This window comes from Anser cygnoides, chromosome 6 (assembly GCF_040182565.1).
Source record: "Anser cygnoides isolate HZ-2024a breed goose chromosome 6, Taihu_goose_T2T_genome, whole genome shotgun sequence".
Taxonomy (NCBI): domain Eukaryota; kingdom Metazoa; phylum Chordata; class Aves; order Anseriformes; family Anatidae; genus Anser; species Anser cygnoides.
In genome coordinates this window covers 3,739,745-3,756,443 of record NC_089878.1, presented here as the reverse complement: position 1 = coordinate 3,756,443, position 16,699 = coordinate 3,739,745, and the positions used below count along the sequence as shown (strand labels likewise).

Sequence of the window (16,699 nt, the reverse complement as noted above, 5' to 3'; positions counted from 1 at the left end):
TTTGACTGGAAAAATAAAAAATGGCATGTCTTTCCTCTACTTAGTTATGGGATGCATCTGGAGCAATGAATTGCAGGTCTCTTTCAGCTATCACTTTTCCTTACTTCCTAAGCAATTCTGAAATGATTATACCAAAGTTTGCTTTCAAGTAAAGAAGCTAATGGAGAGCTCTCTATGAGTTGGGGGGGTAGTATTCTTTTTCCTTTTGGTTACACATTCCACCTCAAGCTCGAAATGTTCCAAATCCAATCTTCATGGAAACAGAATTACTTCTCTAGTTAGTTCATACTGAGGGGGGGGGAAAAAAAAAAAAGGTGGAACTGGAGAACTCTGGCTATCCTTCAGACAGCACATTAAAATGGCTCCCAGGGCTGTAGTTTTAGGGTATGTATTTTTTAGTTAAATAACTGTAGCAGTCCTGTCAGCTGGCAAACACAAGGTGAATTAGCAAAGCAACTGTCTGCATGAAAAAAAGGACAGGAAAGATTCAACAGAAGGAAATCGAGGTATTGAAATGAGTGAGATTACAGAAAAAGTTAAGTACTGTCTTAAGAATTCATCCCTTAGATAACAGTTCTGATTTGGATGGAAAGGATTCCTTTGATAGTGACCATTTTTTTTTCTTCCTGAACCTTTTGAAGTATATTACATATCATCTATTTTGTATGTATTTCCAAAAAAAAAAAAGTTGTGTTCAAGTGAGATCTAGAGTATAGAATCAGACTGCCGGTGCTGTTTATTATGTAAAACACAACTCAGGATTTTCTTTGGTACAGTCTGCCCTGTTACATAGTGATGTTCTCCCTAATCACTTTGGCCATTTTAGTAGCATCATGAACAGACTATGCATTCGTTTTTATTTCACTTGCACTCACATCTCTTTTGTTTCTTTCTTATCAGCAAATATCTATTCATTGGTCCTGTCTTGTTGTTTTACATTTATCTGCATTAAAATGTATGTCACTCATTACCCCAGAGGTTGCACATAAATTAGTCACTTGCATCTCACAGTTTCATTCTTCCTGGTTATTGCATCACCTACAAATAAAATTAGTTTCTTTTATAGCAGTTATCTGCATTTCTACGCCTTAACTATTTCTTTGTTCAACCAGCCAATTTGTGTAAGTACCTGGTGTGGGTGTCCCACAAGTTGGACAGAATAATTGCGATGAGAATGTTCTCTTTCTAAACTCGAGGGACCTAGAAATTGGAAAACACCAAAAGTTTGACTGTGTTCTAAGAAGAGATTTGACTGTGGTTTAGAGAGAGAACTCATAAGTTTACAAGCCAGAGCTGTATCAGTCTACCCTGAGGTAAAAGTCCAGCACCAAGAAGGTAGCTCGTATTTAAATGTGACTTTCTAATGAGCTGTTTGTTAATGTTTTATGTCCTACACGTCTGCTTGAAAGAAAATCTTTGAGCAGTCCTGTTAACTGCTCAGTAGTTGTATTACACTGTAATCATAATGATTTTTTATTTTGGAGTACTAATATATTCTGTATGTAGGTGTATTTACATTAGTTTTTATATAATTTTAAAATCTTACTGTACGTAATGTAATCTCTCATAATAACTTAAGATGTTCACAGCAAAACATTAAGTAATGAGGAGAATGCATTAGTGCAAAAATGAAAGGTAAATCTGTTATCTAAATTAGGTCTTGATAATTAATGCTGATCTGTAATCTTTGCCTAAGAGGTAAATACTAAGTCTTCCCAAAACAGTTGCATCAGATTTCTAGCATTTCATCCAACTGGGCAACCAAACACTGCTAGCATGTGATCATATGATCTTATGATTACATGGCTCTAAAGCCCACTGATGCTTCTAGAAAGACTTGGATAAGCAAGGCTCTTGGAGGTAGTACTGAGACCTTCCCGCGTGGAGGAGCATTCTTTCCTACATGCATCTTTCCTCTCTGGCAGAATCTGTCCCTTCTTGTCACCCACAGCTGCTGTTCCTCCAGGCCTGCCCAAGGGATGCATCACTTTCCATCAGCTGCAGCTAGTTCTCAGGCACAGAGGTGGGGGGTATTGTTTATTTCTGGTGTGAGGAAAGTACTTCTCCATCAACTGGTAATGGCTCTGGGAATAATCACATTTGATGGTGACAATTTAAAACTAGATTAGGAGAATCTGAAATCAGACTTTAAAATGTAGAATAAATAGCCTGATTTTAGTTCCCAGCCATGTCAATTTCCAGGTGAATGTATAACTCTGTGCCAGTTGAACAATTAAATATTTATTTTTTATTAATTTAAATAATATCTATTATATAATCATATAATATATAATTAAATATTTGTTCATTTTTTATTATTTTTATTTAAATATTATATATTTAAATATGGTTTCATACTGTAGAAAGTTTAATTTGTTTCAGTTACCTGTACAAATAATTCTAATCTACAGATCAGTTGCCTCTGGTTTGAATAGCGTGCATGTTTAAAACAGCAAAACAGCATGTGTCTAACTTAGCTTGCAATGCTGGAGCAACTTATTAAAACAGACAGTTGACATACACTGGGTATGTTAGATATGTACAGATGATAACTGAAGTTTATCATACTAATTCTGAGTAGTTAAATGTGCAGTTTTTTCAGCACAAGCACAAAGAATATTAGTACCATGTCTGAACAAATTACCTGTAATTACTTCCTGTCAAAACTGATGTAAAAACAACAGGAAACAAGTTAACCCTCTTAATTCTCTGATTACTGGATGTGTTATTGTCTGATGCAAGGGGGGGGGGGGGGGGGGGGGGACGGGGGACATAATTTACCAATACCATAATTTTAGTTCTGTAGTGCCGCATTACTTCACAATTGCGTCAGCATGTTCTCTGCACGCTTTGGTGTCTTTTGTTTGTAAATCATCCCAAGGGAATCCACAAAGCTGCTACTGGCAGTCAGTGACAGAGGCAGGAATTTTATATAGCTTTCACGACAGACCTTTTCCCAAGAATGGCCTCCCTTGTGGTCAGTTCCTGGTAGTAGTCTTGTGATAAACATCCTCCATGTATTTTGGACCTCCTTGTCCATATAAAATGTTACACAGTAGTCTTCTGTGGCATTGCTGTGGAAGGGAATGCTTTACATAGACCAGAGATTTTACACTAGTATCTTTCCTTCCCCTGCGAAGACAGAGTCCAGTCATCTCCAGCGTGTACCAGTGAGTATAATAAGATATTGACTGTTATCCTGGCTGAGCAAACAGTATACTACAAGACAATGAAATGCTGAAATATCATCAACTTCTACAGAATTGTTATGAAAGCTGCAGTTGCAGGGCAAGAATTTGTCTGTTGTGATCTCCCTAGCTCTCAGTCTGTAGGTGTAAACCCGAGGGGAGCATTTGGTTGCTTTATTAATCCAGGAGTTGCAGGAAGTCAGCTTTTCCTGTCCCACAGACTGTTTATGAAACTTCAGGGGGATCAAAGAAGTACTGCTTTAGCTTGTGCACAGAAGCAATAAGCCTGGAAATTTAGGATAATATTTTTAGATTAAAATTTGCTGTGGGCATAAAATACTCCTCCAGGAAACTGGTTTGATAGTGGGAGCCATGATATCAGATGCAATGACATTTTGAACCATCTCTTTTGTTACTTCAGAAGTGTTGTGAGTTTTGCAGCTTCTCCACTTGTGAGGGTTGGGTGTTAAAGTTCTAACCATGGTGGAGAGGGTATGAAAGCCTGTTGTACGCTGACTACACTTGACAGCTTGATAAATAGCTGGTAGCTGAGCTAGCAGCCTGTATCCTTTGCTTTGTAAAATAGGCAGTTTGATTACTTAAAAGAAAAAAAAAAAGTAGAAACATGCCAAAGTAGTTAATGATATAGGTGAATCAGCGAGGTGTGTTAAGCTCTAATGAAGGAGAGAAGCATGCTGTTAGTGTGATCATTACCTGTCTCTAATGACACATCAGAAGTATTTTCACACCATTCATGTATAGAGTGTTAATGGCATTAGCTCAGAAGAAGCTCAAAAAGAAACAAACTGCATCATTTCCTCTTGAACTGTTCTTCCCTAGAGTTGTTTACTGCTTGCCTGGTTAATGTCTAAATGTGAAGATGGTAGAGCAGAAGATAATTTAGCTGTCCCAATGGGATCACCAAATGCTTGCACTTAAATAGGGTTATGGTAAACTTATACTCCTATCAAGCAGTCAATGTTACGTAGTGTGTTTGTGTTTTTTAAATTAAGAAAGGTGTTATATAATTGAAAATGTAATTCACTAGTGATGGATCAGCAGTAGCTATAGCCAAGCAATGGTTAGGGGTGCCACCTCAAGTTAGACATGTAATCAGGGGGTGGAAAAATCAGGGCATCCCCCAGAAACAACTTTTGGAGGGAAACAGTTTGGGGTGCAGAAGGACTTGTCTTTAAACCCGCTGTCACAGACTGCTGCGGTGTTAGATTTGACATTAAAATCTCATCTTGGATAAACTGCAAGTAAAGTTGAGTTATGTGATATATCGGCTAGGACTGGCAGGTTACATATGCACATAAAATTCAGGCTGCATGATAAGCTATGTGGGTGGAAAAAAAAAAAAAAAAAGACCTCAGCCTGGATCTTGAATGGCTTGAAAAGAAAGAGTATTTTGCATCACAGCAGTTTAAAATTTTGTTTAGGGTTTAACCAAGTAGTGGAGCACTATTAGCATAATCTGTTTACTGTCTGGGCAGGTGATGATTGCTCCCAGATAGGCCTAAGGGGAATTACCATTTTGAAAGCACGAAGGGGCGCTCAGTGGCAAGGAGAGAGGAATTCTGAAGTTACCTGGGACTGAATGAATATTAAGAAATCCTTCTCAGTAGGGTGGAGTGAGGAAGAAATCTTGAATCTTAATAACTCCCCAAGTAGGGTGTTGGTAGTACAAAAAGGAAGGATTCCCAAAGCTAGGCTCCCTGTATCCCTCAGGATATAAGCTATGCAAAAGGACTGAATCCCTGAACATCTGTGCTGAACATCTAACAGCACGTTGGCTGGATAGAGAGGAAGTAGAAGAAACTTCTGGTCTTGCGATAAGTAGATTTTGTATGGCTCCCTCTAATCTCTGTCTTCTGTCTATAAGTGTTTTGTGTGTGATTCAGTTATCTGTTTTGGATTTTTGTGTTAAAAATATTTCTATTTGTTGTTAATTTACCTGGATTTGAATGACTTCAAGACACCTAACTAATGTTGAGGTATTCCATCCTTTATAGGCATGGTGAACTTTAAACTGGGATGGTGGACCATTTTCATAGTGTGCCTTCCCCTCCAATATATCTCTAAGCTATCCAAAGGATAACCAAGCCCACCTCCACCGAGGTGCCTGGGCTACTGCTGTAGAAATGACAGCTCAGAGCTGTGTGTCAAAGAAACACCACTGGATTGGCAGCATTAGCCAGGAAGCTCCTTGGTATGCATTAAGAAAGTGGGGCCTGTGCAGCTAGTAATACTTAACGTTTTCTATCACTGAATCTTGGCAGCTTTAGTCTGTCAGCTGCTAAGAACCGTATTCCACAACATATAGGAACATGGACTTAGGGAGGTCTTAGGGAGTGGATACATAGTTAGGTACTGAAACATTCACCACGTACAGTTTTTGAGAATCTAGTCCTAGATAATACAGAGGCTTTCAAAAGTGTCATCTTGCTTAGATTGTACCCATTTAAATCCTTTTACACATTTACTTCTACGTGATGAATATTCATGTGCCTAACCAAAACTGGTAACTCATATTTGTAGCAATTCTGTCTACAACATCAAAGGTTGGACTAATCAACAATAGTCTCTTTCAGTGTTATGTCTTCTGGCAATTTTCAGGTAATTTCAGGAGATTCAGAAACGAAGTCATAATCAGAGGGGGCAGGGGGTTGTTTTGTTTTGTTTTTACCTTTTTTTTTTTCCTGGACTGCAGCTGAAACTACATAAACTCAAATTCTAAGCAGAATTGATCTTAATAAACTGTAAAGAGTGTCTCACCTGTTAAAATGTCTCCTTATGGTTTCAAGTGCTTCTTAGTCTGTATCAAACTTGTTCTTTTAAGGTCACTGTACTTGTTCAGCCAACAAAACTTTCCCATTACTTTTTCTGTCTCATTCTCAGTTCTCTCTTTCTTTTCATCTCATATTTGCATTTTTAAAGTCCACTCCTATTCATCCTATTTAAACCCTCACCTTAATTCCAGAATATCCATTGCCTTCATGACTTCTTACTTGGTTCCACAGACTTTTTTTCTTTCAGTATTTCTGATTATTATCTTCATTCCCCCACCCTCCTCCCCAGTCATCTTGTCTATTCTCTTGATAATTCTCTCTAACTCTTCCTATTAAGCTTCCATTTAGACACTATTATGTCATTTAGGTGCAGCTGTGTTAAAGTAGTACTGTCCATTGAATTATTTTAAAGTAATAGGAACGAACTGTACTTCTTTCTCCTAAAAGAAAATTAGGCTTTATTGGCAAAGAGACAGGGTGGAACTGGCTGTGAGAAGTTCTATGTCATGTTTCCAGTTGTGCATCTATGCTGGTATGTAACTTACTGGGATTTTCTGGTGCTTTTGATTTTAACCTGCAAGCCCAGTTATTACTGTGCTCACCTTAATTCTTGCTAGAGTATTTTAATTACTTATATTCATTTGCAAGTCTTGTTCTTCAGACCCCTAGAAATGATAATGTTAATTCAGTATGTCTAACCTTAAAACACTAAGTGCTATTTTAGGTTCATAAAAAGAATCTACAAAAACTCGAAGATAGTAAATTCTTTTTGAATAGGTAAATGTACTAAACGGCTTCTAGGTTTTTCTTCTGTCTCATCACTAGTTTTAAGTCACTTTTACTGCCTCTGCATACTGCTGCATCAGAAATAAGAATGTGCTGTTCGTTTTATGTTTCATCAAACATTTATGAAACAGTTAATATTTATTGAAATGTCAAAATAACGTTCACTATCTAAAACAAGATCAGCTAGATACCATTGGAAGAGATCTCTAGAAAATATTTGCCCTATATATTCCTGTTAGTTAAGGTTCAAATTTTCCCTCAAATTAGGGTGAAAAGAAATCATCTCTGAGGGTTTATGCAGGTTCAAGGGCCTGTCTGCCCAAAGCTGACTTTAAGAGGAAGGAATCACTATGTCTTCATCATCTTGTCTGGGGAGCTGTATGGAAACTGTCATAGTTCAGGGTTATTGTTTGCCAGTAAAGGATATCTGAGAGAATGATGTTGCAAGGGCACCCTTTGCTATGTCACGCAATAAATGTGATGTGTAGGGAACATCAGACTTCCTGCATATAAGCTGCAGTAGGAGGCCTGCTCAACAAATGACATGGATTTCCACATGAGAGGTTATCATGGGCAAAAGACCTTGTGCTATTGCATTTCTGCAATAACTGCATGAGAAGGAGCTTTGGGGTCATTCACTGAGAATGGGACCGATATACCAAAGCTGTGTGATCTCTTAAACAGGGCTCTATCTAGGAGCAGGAGACCCTCCTGGAAATCATCCTGATCCTCTCAAGATCTACCATGGGATCTCCATGTACATAATGCATGAATATTGAGGATGTTAGAAAGTTTGTCCTTGCTGAGGTGATTGCATATTGCTAAGGCAACTTCATTTTTTTTTTCCCAGAGATGTAATGGTGAGAGAGCTTTAGGAACATCAATCTTAATCTAGACAGGGCACAAATAGTGGGAAGAGGGACATGTGAATGACAAATGCTGAAACTGCTTTTTGAGAGCTTTGGGGACACTATTGTACAGCAGGACAGCTGTCAAAGCTGAAGAGAAAAGGATCTTGCATAATCTGTGTCACTTGCAAAACTGGTTAAATGTGTGAAATGAGTTATTGTGCTTGATGTTTTCAGATGCTTTCCTTCTGGCATTCTCCCAACCGAGTAATACGTTCTGAATTTTCCCTGAATACTGCTTCAACATATCTGCCATCCACCTTTCCAAAGGGGGGGGGAGGGGGGCGGGAGAACAAAGCTTTTTGACACTGCCAATTCCTTCGGGCACCTGATGCAAGTGCCACTTGTCTGTTCCAGGCTAGCTTCCATTTCACTTCTCTTCAGGTCAAACCTCTTATTTTCTTCTATTAAAGTAGTGAACGTATAATCATGTGCTTTTTCACCCCTTTAATTTTGTCTGAAGCTGATTCTGACCCTTTGGTTTTAATTACCCTGAGACAATCCTGAACTACATTTAAAAACTCTTTGTGAAGCAAGTCCATTCTGTACATCTTAATTGTATTTTTCAAATTGAGGATTCCTGCCATTCAGTCTTCAGGTATATTTGAACTGCATACAGAGTTTTGTAGTTAACCTTCTAGAATGTCTTTCTATGGAGCAGTATCTCCAGTTAGTAAGAACCCAGTTCAGGTTCAGAAGTGAAGGAGCTAGTAGACCACTACCAATTCCTTTTTGTCAGGAAAGAAGTGAGAGCAAGGCAGTGCATCTGGTTAAGAGCATTAGTTATTAACTGTGCATTTCTTCTATTTTGTTTTTCAAATATGTACCCATTGTTATAACCAAAGTGGACTTGCAAGAGCAGAGCAGCAGAATTTCAGACTTCAGGGCTTTTTATGAGTTTGTCTTGTGTTGACCAAGAATTATTATTACTTTAATTCCATCTGGATAAAGGATGCTTACCACCTCCTCAGCAATTTGTTCACTGTGATTTTTATGGGCGTGCAATCCTATAGCCTTCTCCAATTTCTTATCGTTGGTTGCTAGCTCTGGAGGAAAACAAGAAGAGACAGGGACTAATAGGAATTAAATTAGCCCACTTTCACACCCCACCTTCAGTAAATCTGTACCTGAGTAAAAGTTGTTGGTAACTAAAAGGAAGAACAGAAGCTCAGAAAAACAGAACTTGTAGCTCAAGTGAGGCAGCTTTGTACTGACTTCCCAGATGGAGGACACTGCAAGTATTCTCTGTGAGGATGCTCTAAGTCCAATTCCTCTCTTACTGCAGGAGTATGTCAGACTTAATGCGGCTCAGTCCATATCTCTTCAGCATAATTATTGGCTTAACTTTAGACCTTCCCCTCTCATACAAAAGAATAAAGCACCCTGGCTTTGCATTGACAGGATGTCAGTCCTCTACAGTGAAGCACTACACCTGTTCCTGCAAGAAGAAACCTCAGGGAGACAGTGGAATTAAGCTAGTTTGAAAATGCAGCATCTGGCATCTTCCCTCTAACAGAGAAGGAGAGATCACTGCTGGAATCACAGGACACTGAAACAGAAATAAAGCAATTATTAATCTAGTGTACATTTGTATATTTTGGGATATGCTGAAGGCAGTGTTCTTACATTACTTCTAAAGTAATTATAAATACTTGAAGGGTTTTTGGAAGTTTTTTTAACATTGCAGTTTTAAATTTGCAATGTCTGTTAGCATGTAGCTTAAAGTTGAATGTTTGAATAAATGTTCAGAGTAAGGAAATAGAAGAAAATGTTATCGTAAACTTTAGTCACGGTGCAACAGATGAGAGGAATCCTAAACCAGCCAGTAACTGCCACAACAGAAATCCTGCTCTGGAAAAAGCATGGTAATTTATGTTTGTCAATACAGCTCTATGTATGTAACTACATGTATTTTCAGATTTAGACCAGGTAACGTTGCAGTAAATGATAGCCTCTCCATTTATTATCATTTAAACCAGTTGGTAAAGCCCCAACCTTCTAATGTGAAAACTAGTCATATGAGAAGTGTCAATCAAAGGAGCCAGCTGAATGCTGCATACCTAATTACACATCTTCTAATGCTTTGGCTAGAAAGCTACTCTCCTAGAAAGCCGTCCTCAGGGCACAGCTAGTTTTCTATTCCTGTTGTGCAGCCTTAATCAGTTCAGAGATGGAAGTTGACTAGATTACAATATTTTATTTACTTAATTACAATATATTTGTTCCATTCTTCTCCTGCAAGACCATTTACCCTGATTCCATCTTTGCATTACGTGTCTTTAGATATGGGGTTATTTACGCATTCGTGAAACAGAATGCATTTTGACTGTGAGTGATTAGAGTGCACATCTGATCCCTGGAAAGGACATGTGCTAGCTTACGAACTAACATTAATAAGGCATTCACGTAAGTCTTCAGACATTGCTGGAGCTGTGGTGGCTTAGATATGGAAAAGCTGTTTGTCAAGACTAATAGCTCTTCCTGTCAGAATCAGAACTATTATAAACTGCTCTGTAGTTGTTAAATATAGAATTGCAATGGTTAGACACAGTTTTTTTGTGTTTTTTTTTCACCCAAATTCAGGGAGGGTGGGGTCAGGCTTTGTTTATTATTTAATATGATATATGGATGGACTGAAGCAAAGTGGCATTGGGCTTTGGTTGTTCCCAGTGTCAGCAGAGTCCCTGGCTATGATCATCTAGCTGGTTTGGTCTTCTGTAAATGGTCATGATTTCACTTCTAATGTTGTACAACATGATTTAAAATACACCTTAAAGATTCCCATAAACACTTGCACAGGCTAAAATGGTGTAGTCGGTCAAATGTGAGACAGCTTCAAGTATTTCGCAGCTCTGCAGCATTACGTCTGCCATTACGTCTCAGGAACTCCATGAAACCAGCATTGGTGGTTTCTGGCAGGTGTGCTGAACTGCTACCTCAAGCAAAAAAAAACAAATAGATGAAAACCTGAAGTTATCTAGTTCCTAATCTTAAAAAATTAGGAGGCAAATGGACAAAAAAGTGGCTAAACAATGTTGTATTTTGTATTGTAATGGTGAATGGATATAGGGCTGCCATCCTTTTCAGCACTCTCTTATGAAATCTCCAAGAGCTCATTGCTGGTTCAGGCTGTGTTTCAGCTCAACAAACATTGAGTTTCTAACTAGTGTTATGTCTTGTAAAAGGAAGTGCCTTTTTGTGTAATAGGCATCATTCTGATTTCAGGACTAGAGTACTGGAACTGAAATTACATGCATTGCAATTACAACTTGATGTAAATTAATGTGATGCCAGTCAGCAGCTCTAAACGTAGATTTCCTCCCTCCCCCGCACAAATGTAGAACCAGGCTATTTTGGTGGATTTCAAATTTACCAAATTCCTAATGCAGAATAAGAAAAATTCTCTAAACTTCTGGAAAAAAAAAAAAAATACAAGAATGCATGCTTTGGGACGTATGGCAGTCTGTCTCTGCATCTGTATTCGGTTCTGTTAAGGCTTAACCAGCAGGCTGCTCAGCACGGCTCAGCCTCTCACTCACATCCTCCTTCAGTGGGATGGGGGAGGGGATGAGGGGGGAAAAAAAGCGAAACTCAAGGGTTGAGATAAAGGCAGTTTAATAGGGAAAAGAAAAATAAAAGAATACACAACACAAATGAGGCACGCTGCGGTTACTAGCCACCCACTGGCCAATGCCCAGCCTGGCACCCAGCCAGCTCTCCTGTTTTTATTGCTGAGCCTGGTGCCACACACTGGGGAATATCCCTGTGGTCCATTTGGCTCTGCCGTCCTGGCTTCTTGTCAGCCTCCACACTGGCAGGGCAGTATGAGAAGCCAAAAAGTCCTTGACTTAGTATGAGCACTGCTCAGTACCTAAAACATTGGTGTGTCACCATAATTTTCCTCCTAAATCTAAAACACAGCACTATTACCAGCCATTGTGAAGAAAATTAACTCTATCCCAGATGAAACCAGGACTGGTTCATATTATTTATTCTCTTTTATGTATTGATTTACATATAGTAGTAGCTTGTTTGTTTGTTTTATTTTGAACTTTTTGGGGAAGGGGCCTGTGCTTACTATATTTGCAGGGAGTAGGCTAGTATATGCGACTCTGCTTGGCTGGGGTCTCAGCTCCTGCAGCTGTGCACAAAAGCAGCTCCGTTCACCTGGCACCCTTGCTGGTTCTTTTGGTTCTTTTTGGTTCTTTTGCTGGTTCACCTGGCACCCTTGCTTAGACTTTTTCCTGCAGCTGATCTACAGGAGCGGGCCCTAAAACAGCAAGGTAAAACTTTCTACAAAGTGGGCAAACAAGAACTCGCTATGAAATATAGCTCTTTAATAAAATCCTCTAGGCACAGAAATGAAGGCAAAACAAAGAGGCAACGTATTTTTAAGGCAGATGGTACGTGGTTTCTATAGTACCCACACTGCACGCTTCTCTGCAACAATTTCTGACAGTTAAAAGCAATAAAAAACCTTGTTGCTTACAATGATATAAAATCAGTCCAAAGAAACTAAAAGTTAAAACAATTTTCTTGAGGGTGTGAGGTAGAAGAGAGCTTTTCTTCATGTGCAAAGATCTCTACGGGATAGAAAGCAAGCCATGCCAATTACTGATAGCTGTCCACTACTGCTTAATTATAGATGTGTTTATTTTATATATTTTTCTCTTCCATTTTATTTAAAAAAAAAAAAACTATTGAAAACTGTGGAATTTGAGAAACAAAATGGACTTGGAAATTTAATCCAGATCTTATGGAAGTGAGCATATTTTAGTAGATTTTTAGATCAGCTCTTTGTTTCCTGCTTTTTTCATAAAGCCCCATAAAGTCTGGGAGCAGAGCATACAGATACCTCTCAGCATGTTGGAGAGGCCTAAAAGTTAGTTTCAAATAAAAGGAGAACCAATGTCATCTTGGTTCTTACTGAATTCAGTGTGTATGAAGCATTTCAGAGAAAAAAAAAAATATATGGTTATGGTGTCACATGCCTGACAGAAAGCAAGATTTATTTATTTTTTAATGTGTATGCACTGTACCTAAGGAAATGACATGGCTTTCAAAATGCCTGGCTATTAGTATCTAGGAGTCTCCAGAAGTGGCAGAATCTGGAAAAGATGGAAATGCTTGGTCGTGTCATGGCAGTGTCTGTACACACACACACACACACACACAGGCTTCGTGTCTCATTGAGCTCTACCTTCCCTAACAGATACTCTTTGCCAGATTTGGTGTATGGTCGCCACCACAATTTTTGGTAATGATTGTTGCATGTGAAGGATGTGATTCAGCAAGACCCTAAGGCGTGTGAGTGACTCGCTCTTAGCATATTTGCATTCCCATTGATTTGAATGGGCTACTAAGCATCTGAGTTGAGGTAAATACTTGCCTGGGTAAGCCTGGGAATATGTCTTAAACTCTTGAATTGGAGTCTGATAAAGGGTAAGTACCATTTTCCTTTATAATCTTGTTTCATCATCATTTTCAGGGAACAGTGAAACCAGCCTTCCTTTAGTTTCCATAGGTGACTACAGGAAATTACTGCTTTAGGGTAATAGAAAGCAATTTTTTTTTTCACGTTGTCTTGGAACTTTACCAGCTACAAGCACAATGGGGGGGTGGAGGGAGGAAAGTCTCACATCCCATTGTCTGAACAGGACTTACTGTTCCCTGTTCAACATCATTGTACGTTTTTTCTAGCAGCTTACAGATTCATCAGATAGAAAGCTGCTTTCTGCCAAAGGTGATTCACATGTTTTTGAGTGCATGGGTAGTGAAGAAACTGTCATTCACATATTACTTGCCTGGTTTTTAAGCACTTCAGTAATCATTTCTACCTTGTAGTTTGTGGATGCTTTGCAGTACTTAAGACTAAATTGTATTAAAATCTTAGCCTAAAACATTCCAACAAAGTAGTCTTCCCATAGGCATCTCAAAATGATGTATAAAAACGTTCATGCCTTTTTTTTAAAGGCATAAGACCAATGTTGAAGTAAGTTGTCTAAAAAAGCTCTAGCAGTCAGCTTTTTTGTGGGAGGTTGCTGATATCTGGTTTTGCTCCTCCTAGGACGTGACAAAATGAAATGACAGGAAAACATTTCTTGCCTCCTTTCTGAACTTATGTTAACAACTCACTTTCTTCCGAAAACAGAACAGAGTTTCAAGACCATACAAATATTATTGCTAAGCTTTAAATGCCCTGAAAACAATGTCAGGCTAAAGCAAACAAAGCCCACTGAGGAGAAGCTATTTTTATTAGGATGTTAACTTCAGCAGCACTGTGACAGTGTGTGTCACTGTGTAAGCATCAGATAGGAAAACATTCTCAAGCTGCCTCTTCCTGTGTGATATTGAAGGAAAACTGTTTAAAACTTAACTCTCAGAAGATTGTTCCTCGCAGGAGCAAAACGTGTGTATTCCACAACCTCCATCTCCAAGGCAGTTTGCCTGAGGTGCTATGTAACAGGAGTCGCTGGTTAGTAAGTAACTTCAGGGGCCTGCATGGAGAAGAGCAGGTAGTGGAGACAGCAAGCTTCAGTTTTACATTTGAGCCCTTATCAGTGACAAGTTTTTCTTAGCAATTGCTCTATTCTTATATTCTTATTGCTGTTCAGTTACAATTCCATCTTGGCACATGCTGTTACAGAGACAAACCATCAGCACTGGTTTAAATGTTTTAAAAACTGTTTCTTGACCTTCTTAAAAAAAAAAAAAAATCAAATGACAATTTGGTAATGTCCTAATACCAGCATGACTTTTCTGCAGCTGCATTTGTCATGGGAGTAAGAAGAATTGAAGGAAGAGCCAAAGGGGGAAATCTGCCTTAGCGCGCCTCACAGCTATTTTGGATCTGCATCATTTCAAGGCAGTGGGCAGTTGCAAATGTGACTGTCTCTGTCTTGCACACATCTCTGTTGACCAGGTTATGTTAGCAGGAAGAGTGACTCTCTTTTGTCCTCAGGAGATCATTGACTTTTGAGATGAATGCTGTTCTTGTGCTGTTTTGCAGTGCAGCACAAGTGGTATTTGAAAAAGAAAAAGTTGCAGTAATTTTAATCCTCCCCACTCTCTCCCACAAAAACTGCTTCTTTCTGCATTAAATCTTGGATTACATTAACAACTCTCAGCAATAACCTCTGAAAAATAGCCCTCTGCTGCTTCTCTGTTGGCAGTAACTGGTCCTGATGCACTGCACACGTCTCGGTGCTCAGCAGCCCAAAGTTCTGTGAAGCAATTTGAAGTGACCTCCTGTGAAAACAGCAGCTCTGGTTTTAGGACAACAGCATTACCATAATATTGTTTTTACTAGCTCAAAGTTCAATTTCAATGTAATAATAAATAAAAAAAGCCCTGCTCACACAGCTTCTTAAAAATACAGTGATTTAAAAAAGAAATTGCATAGATAGCAGCTATTCCTGTTGAGGGAAGTGACTATAGGCCATGCAGACTCCTTCTCCTGTAAATGAGGAAGAAGAGAAAGAGGGAAATGATGAGAATCAGACACTGCTGTCCTGCATGATGAATTTGGCACTCAGCTTTATGTAAGTGGACTGATCTGTTCTTAAGGGGAGGGGGCACATGCAGTAGTTTCAGGTGCACCACAGCTGGCAGTTCCTTTTCTGATTCACTGCTTTTGAAGTTGTGATAACCAAGGCTATTTTTGTCTAATTATCATCTATAATGATGGACAACATTAGTATGCTTTCATTTTAGGATAGGGAGTGTAGATTACATCAAAACAGAAGTCCCCTTGGAAAAACAGCTGTGAATTCCAGTCATTCTTATGCTATATATTTAACACAGTCTGTAATATAAATAATGTTGTCCTGGAATCGCACTGTCCAGACTTTTCGGTCATTTGAGATAAGCTTAAGTAAAACTGTGTGAGCAGGCTTTGGGATGAGTATTTCCCATAATCTTGCCTCTGCTTCACATGGGAATTTGGCAATGAGTCAGCCCTGACCAGGTACGCGTGACCTGTACAGCCCTGAGCAGTCTCTTTTCAAGTAACTGGCTTGTCTAAAATATTCTTATTTCCAGCTTCCTTGCAAATTACTAGTTAATATTGACTTTAGTTTTACCTTCTGTTTAGTTTTATGAAACAGTGTCTTGAAGCTCCTCCTTTTCATTATACATTGATTTGCTAAAGGATACTCTGTTGTGCTTCAGAAACTAATTCTCAGTATTTTAGTGAACTGGAAATTTGATAGATTAATGGCTTTCAAACTTTGAATTTTATTTGCAGTTAATCCAGCAGATTTGTCTCATGTATATAACCTTTAATTAATAGAAAAGTGATTCTGAAAATGTAAATGAAATTACACCATTAAGAGTTATACTTAACTATACTTTACAACTTACTTGTTATAAAGACCAGATTTTGGCTGTTTACCATTTAGTTTTAAATAACCTTGGAATGTACTGCTTTACCAACTGAAGGCAAGAACTCAATCTTGTATTTTTTTCCTTGGGGAAGTCCACAATAATTTCATTACAGGTATCATGGAGGCTCATCTGAGTTTCCCATTGTGTTTATGGGAATGAATTTTCAAAAAAATAGATGTAGTTATAAAGTGGAATGTAAGGGATAACAGAAAGGAAGGTTATCTGTGAGAGGTGGAAAGATGTAAATAGTCTGAGGGAAATCAAGAATTTTCGAGCATAACATTTATTTATTTCAATTATGTCAAAACTGGCATCAAACATGTTTCAGGCTGTTTTGCTTCCTCTGAGATTGACAGTCTGCTAGTTCTCTCAGTAATTACTGCTAGCCAACCCAGCCATTGTACAAATTTCTCTCTACTTGTTTACTGGTTCCAACCTCTTTTCCATTTCTAAAAGATAACGGGATGTATTCATAATGATTACTCTGTCCTGCTGCTGCTGCTATAGCTCTATCTCAGTGGAGTTACTTCTGTTTTATATAAGTCATCATGTGAAATTGCAAAGTCATACACAGCTGAAAAATAGCAGTGAAGCAGGGCCTCCCCATTTCTCTGCATCTCCTCGCGGCTTCTAGTTGTGT

At 38.6% G+C, this 16,699-nt stretch overlaps 1 protein-coding gene across 5 annotated transcripts in view; it reads left to right on the top strand.

Moving 5' to 3' along the window:
* Positions 1 to 16,699, top strand: part of SLC39A10 (solute carrier family 39 member 10) — a 120,404-nt gene that overhangs the window by 56,879 nt on the left and 46,826 nt on the right. The window contains exon 1 of one of the 5 annotated variants that reach the window (XM_048058435.2): positions 3,037 to 3,170. The exons of 2 other annotated variants lie outside the window; for them this stretch is intronic. In XM_048058435.2, coding sequence (XP_047914392.2) covers positions 3,087 to 3,170 — 84 coding nt within the window. In that variant the 5' untranslated portion in view covers positions 3,037 to 3,086. Of the gene's footprint in view, positions 1 to 3,036; positions 3,171 to 15,194; positions 15,216 to 16,699 lie in introns of those variants that run through there. 2 more of the 5 variants (XM_048058434.2, XM_013187525.3) reach the window with 2 other exon arrangements.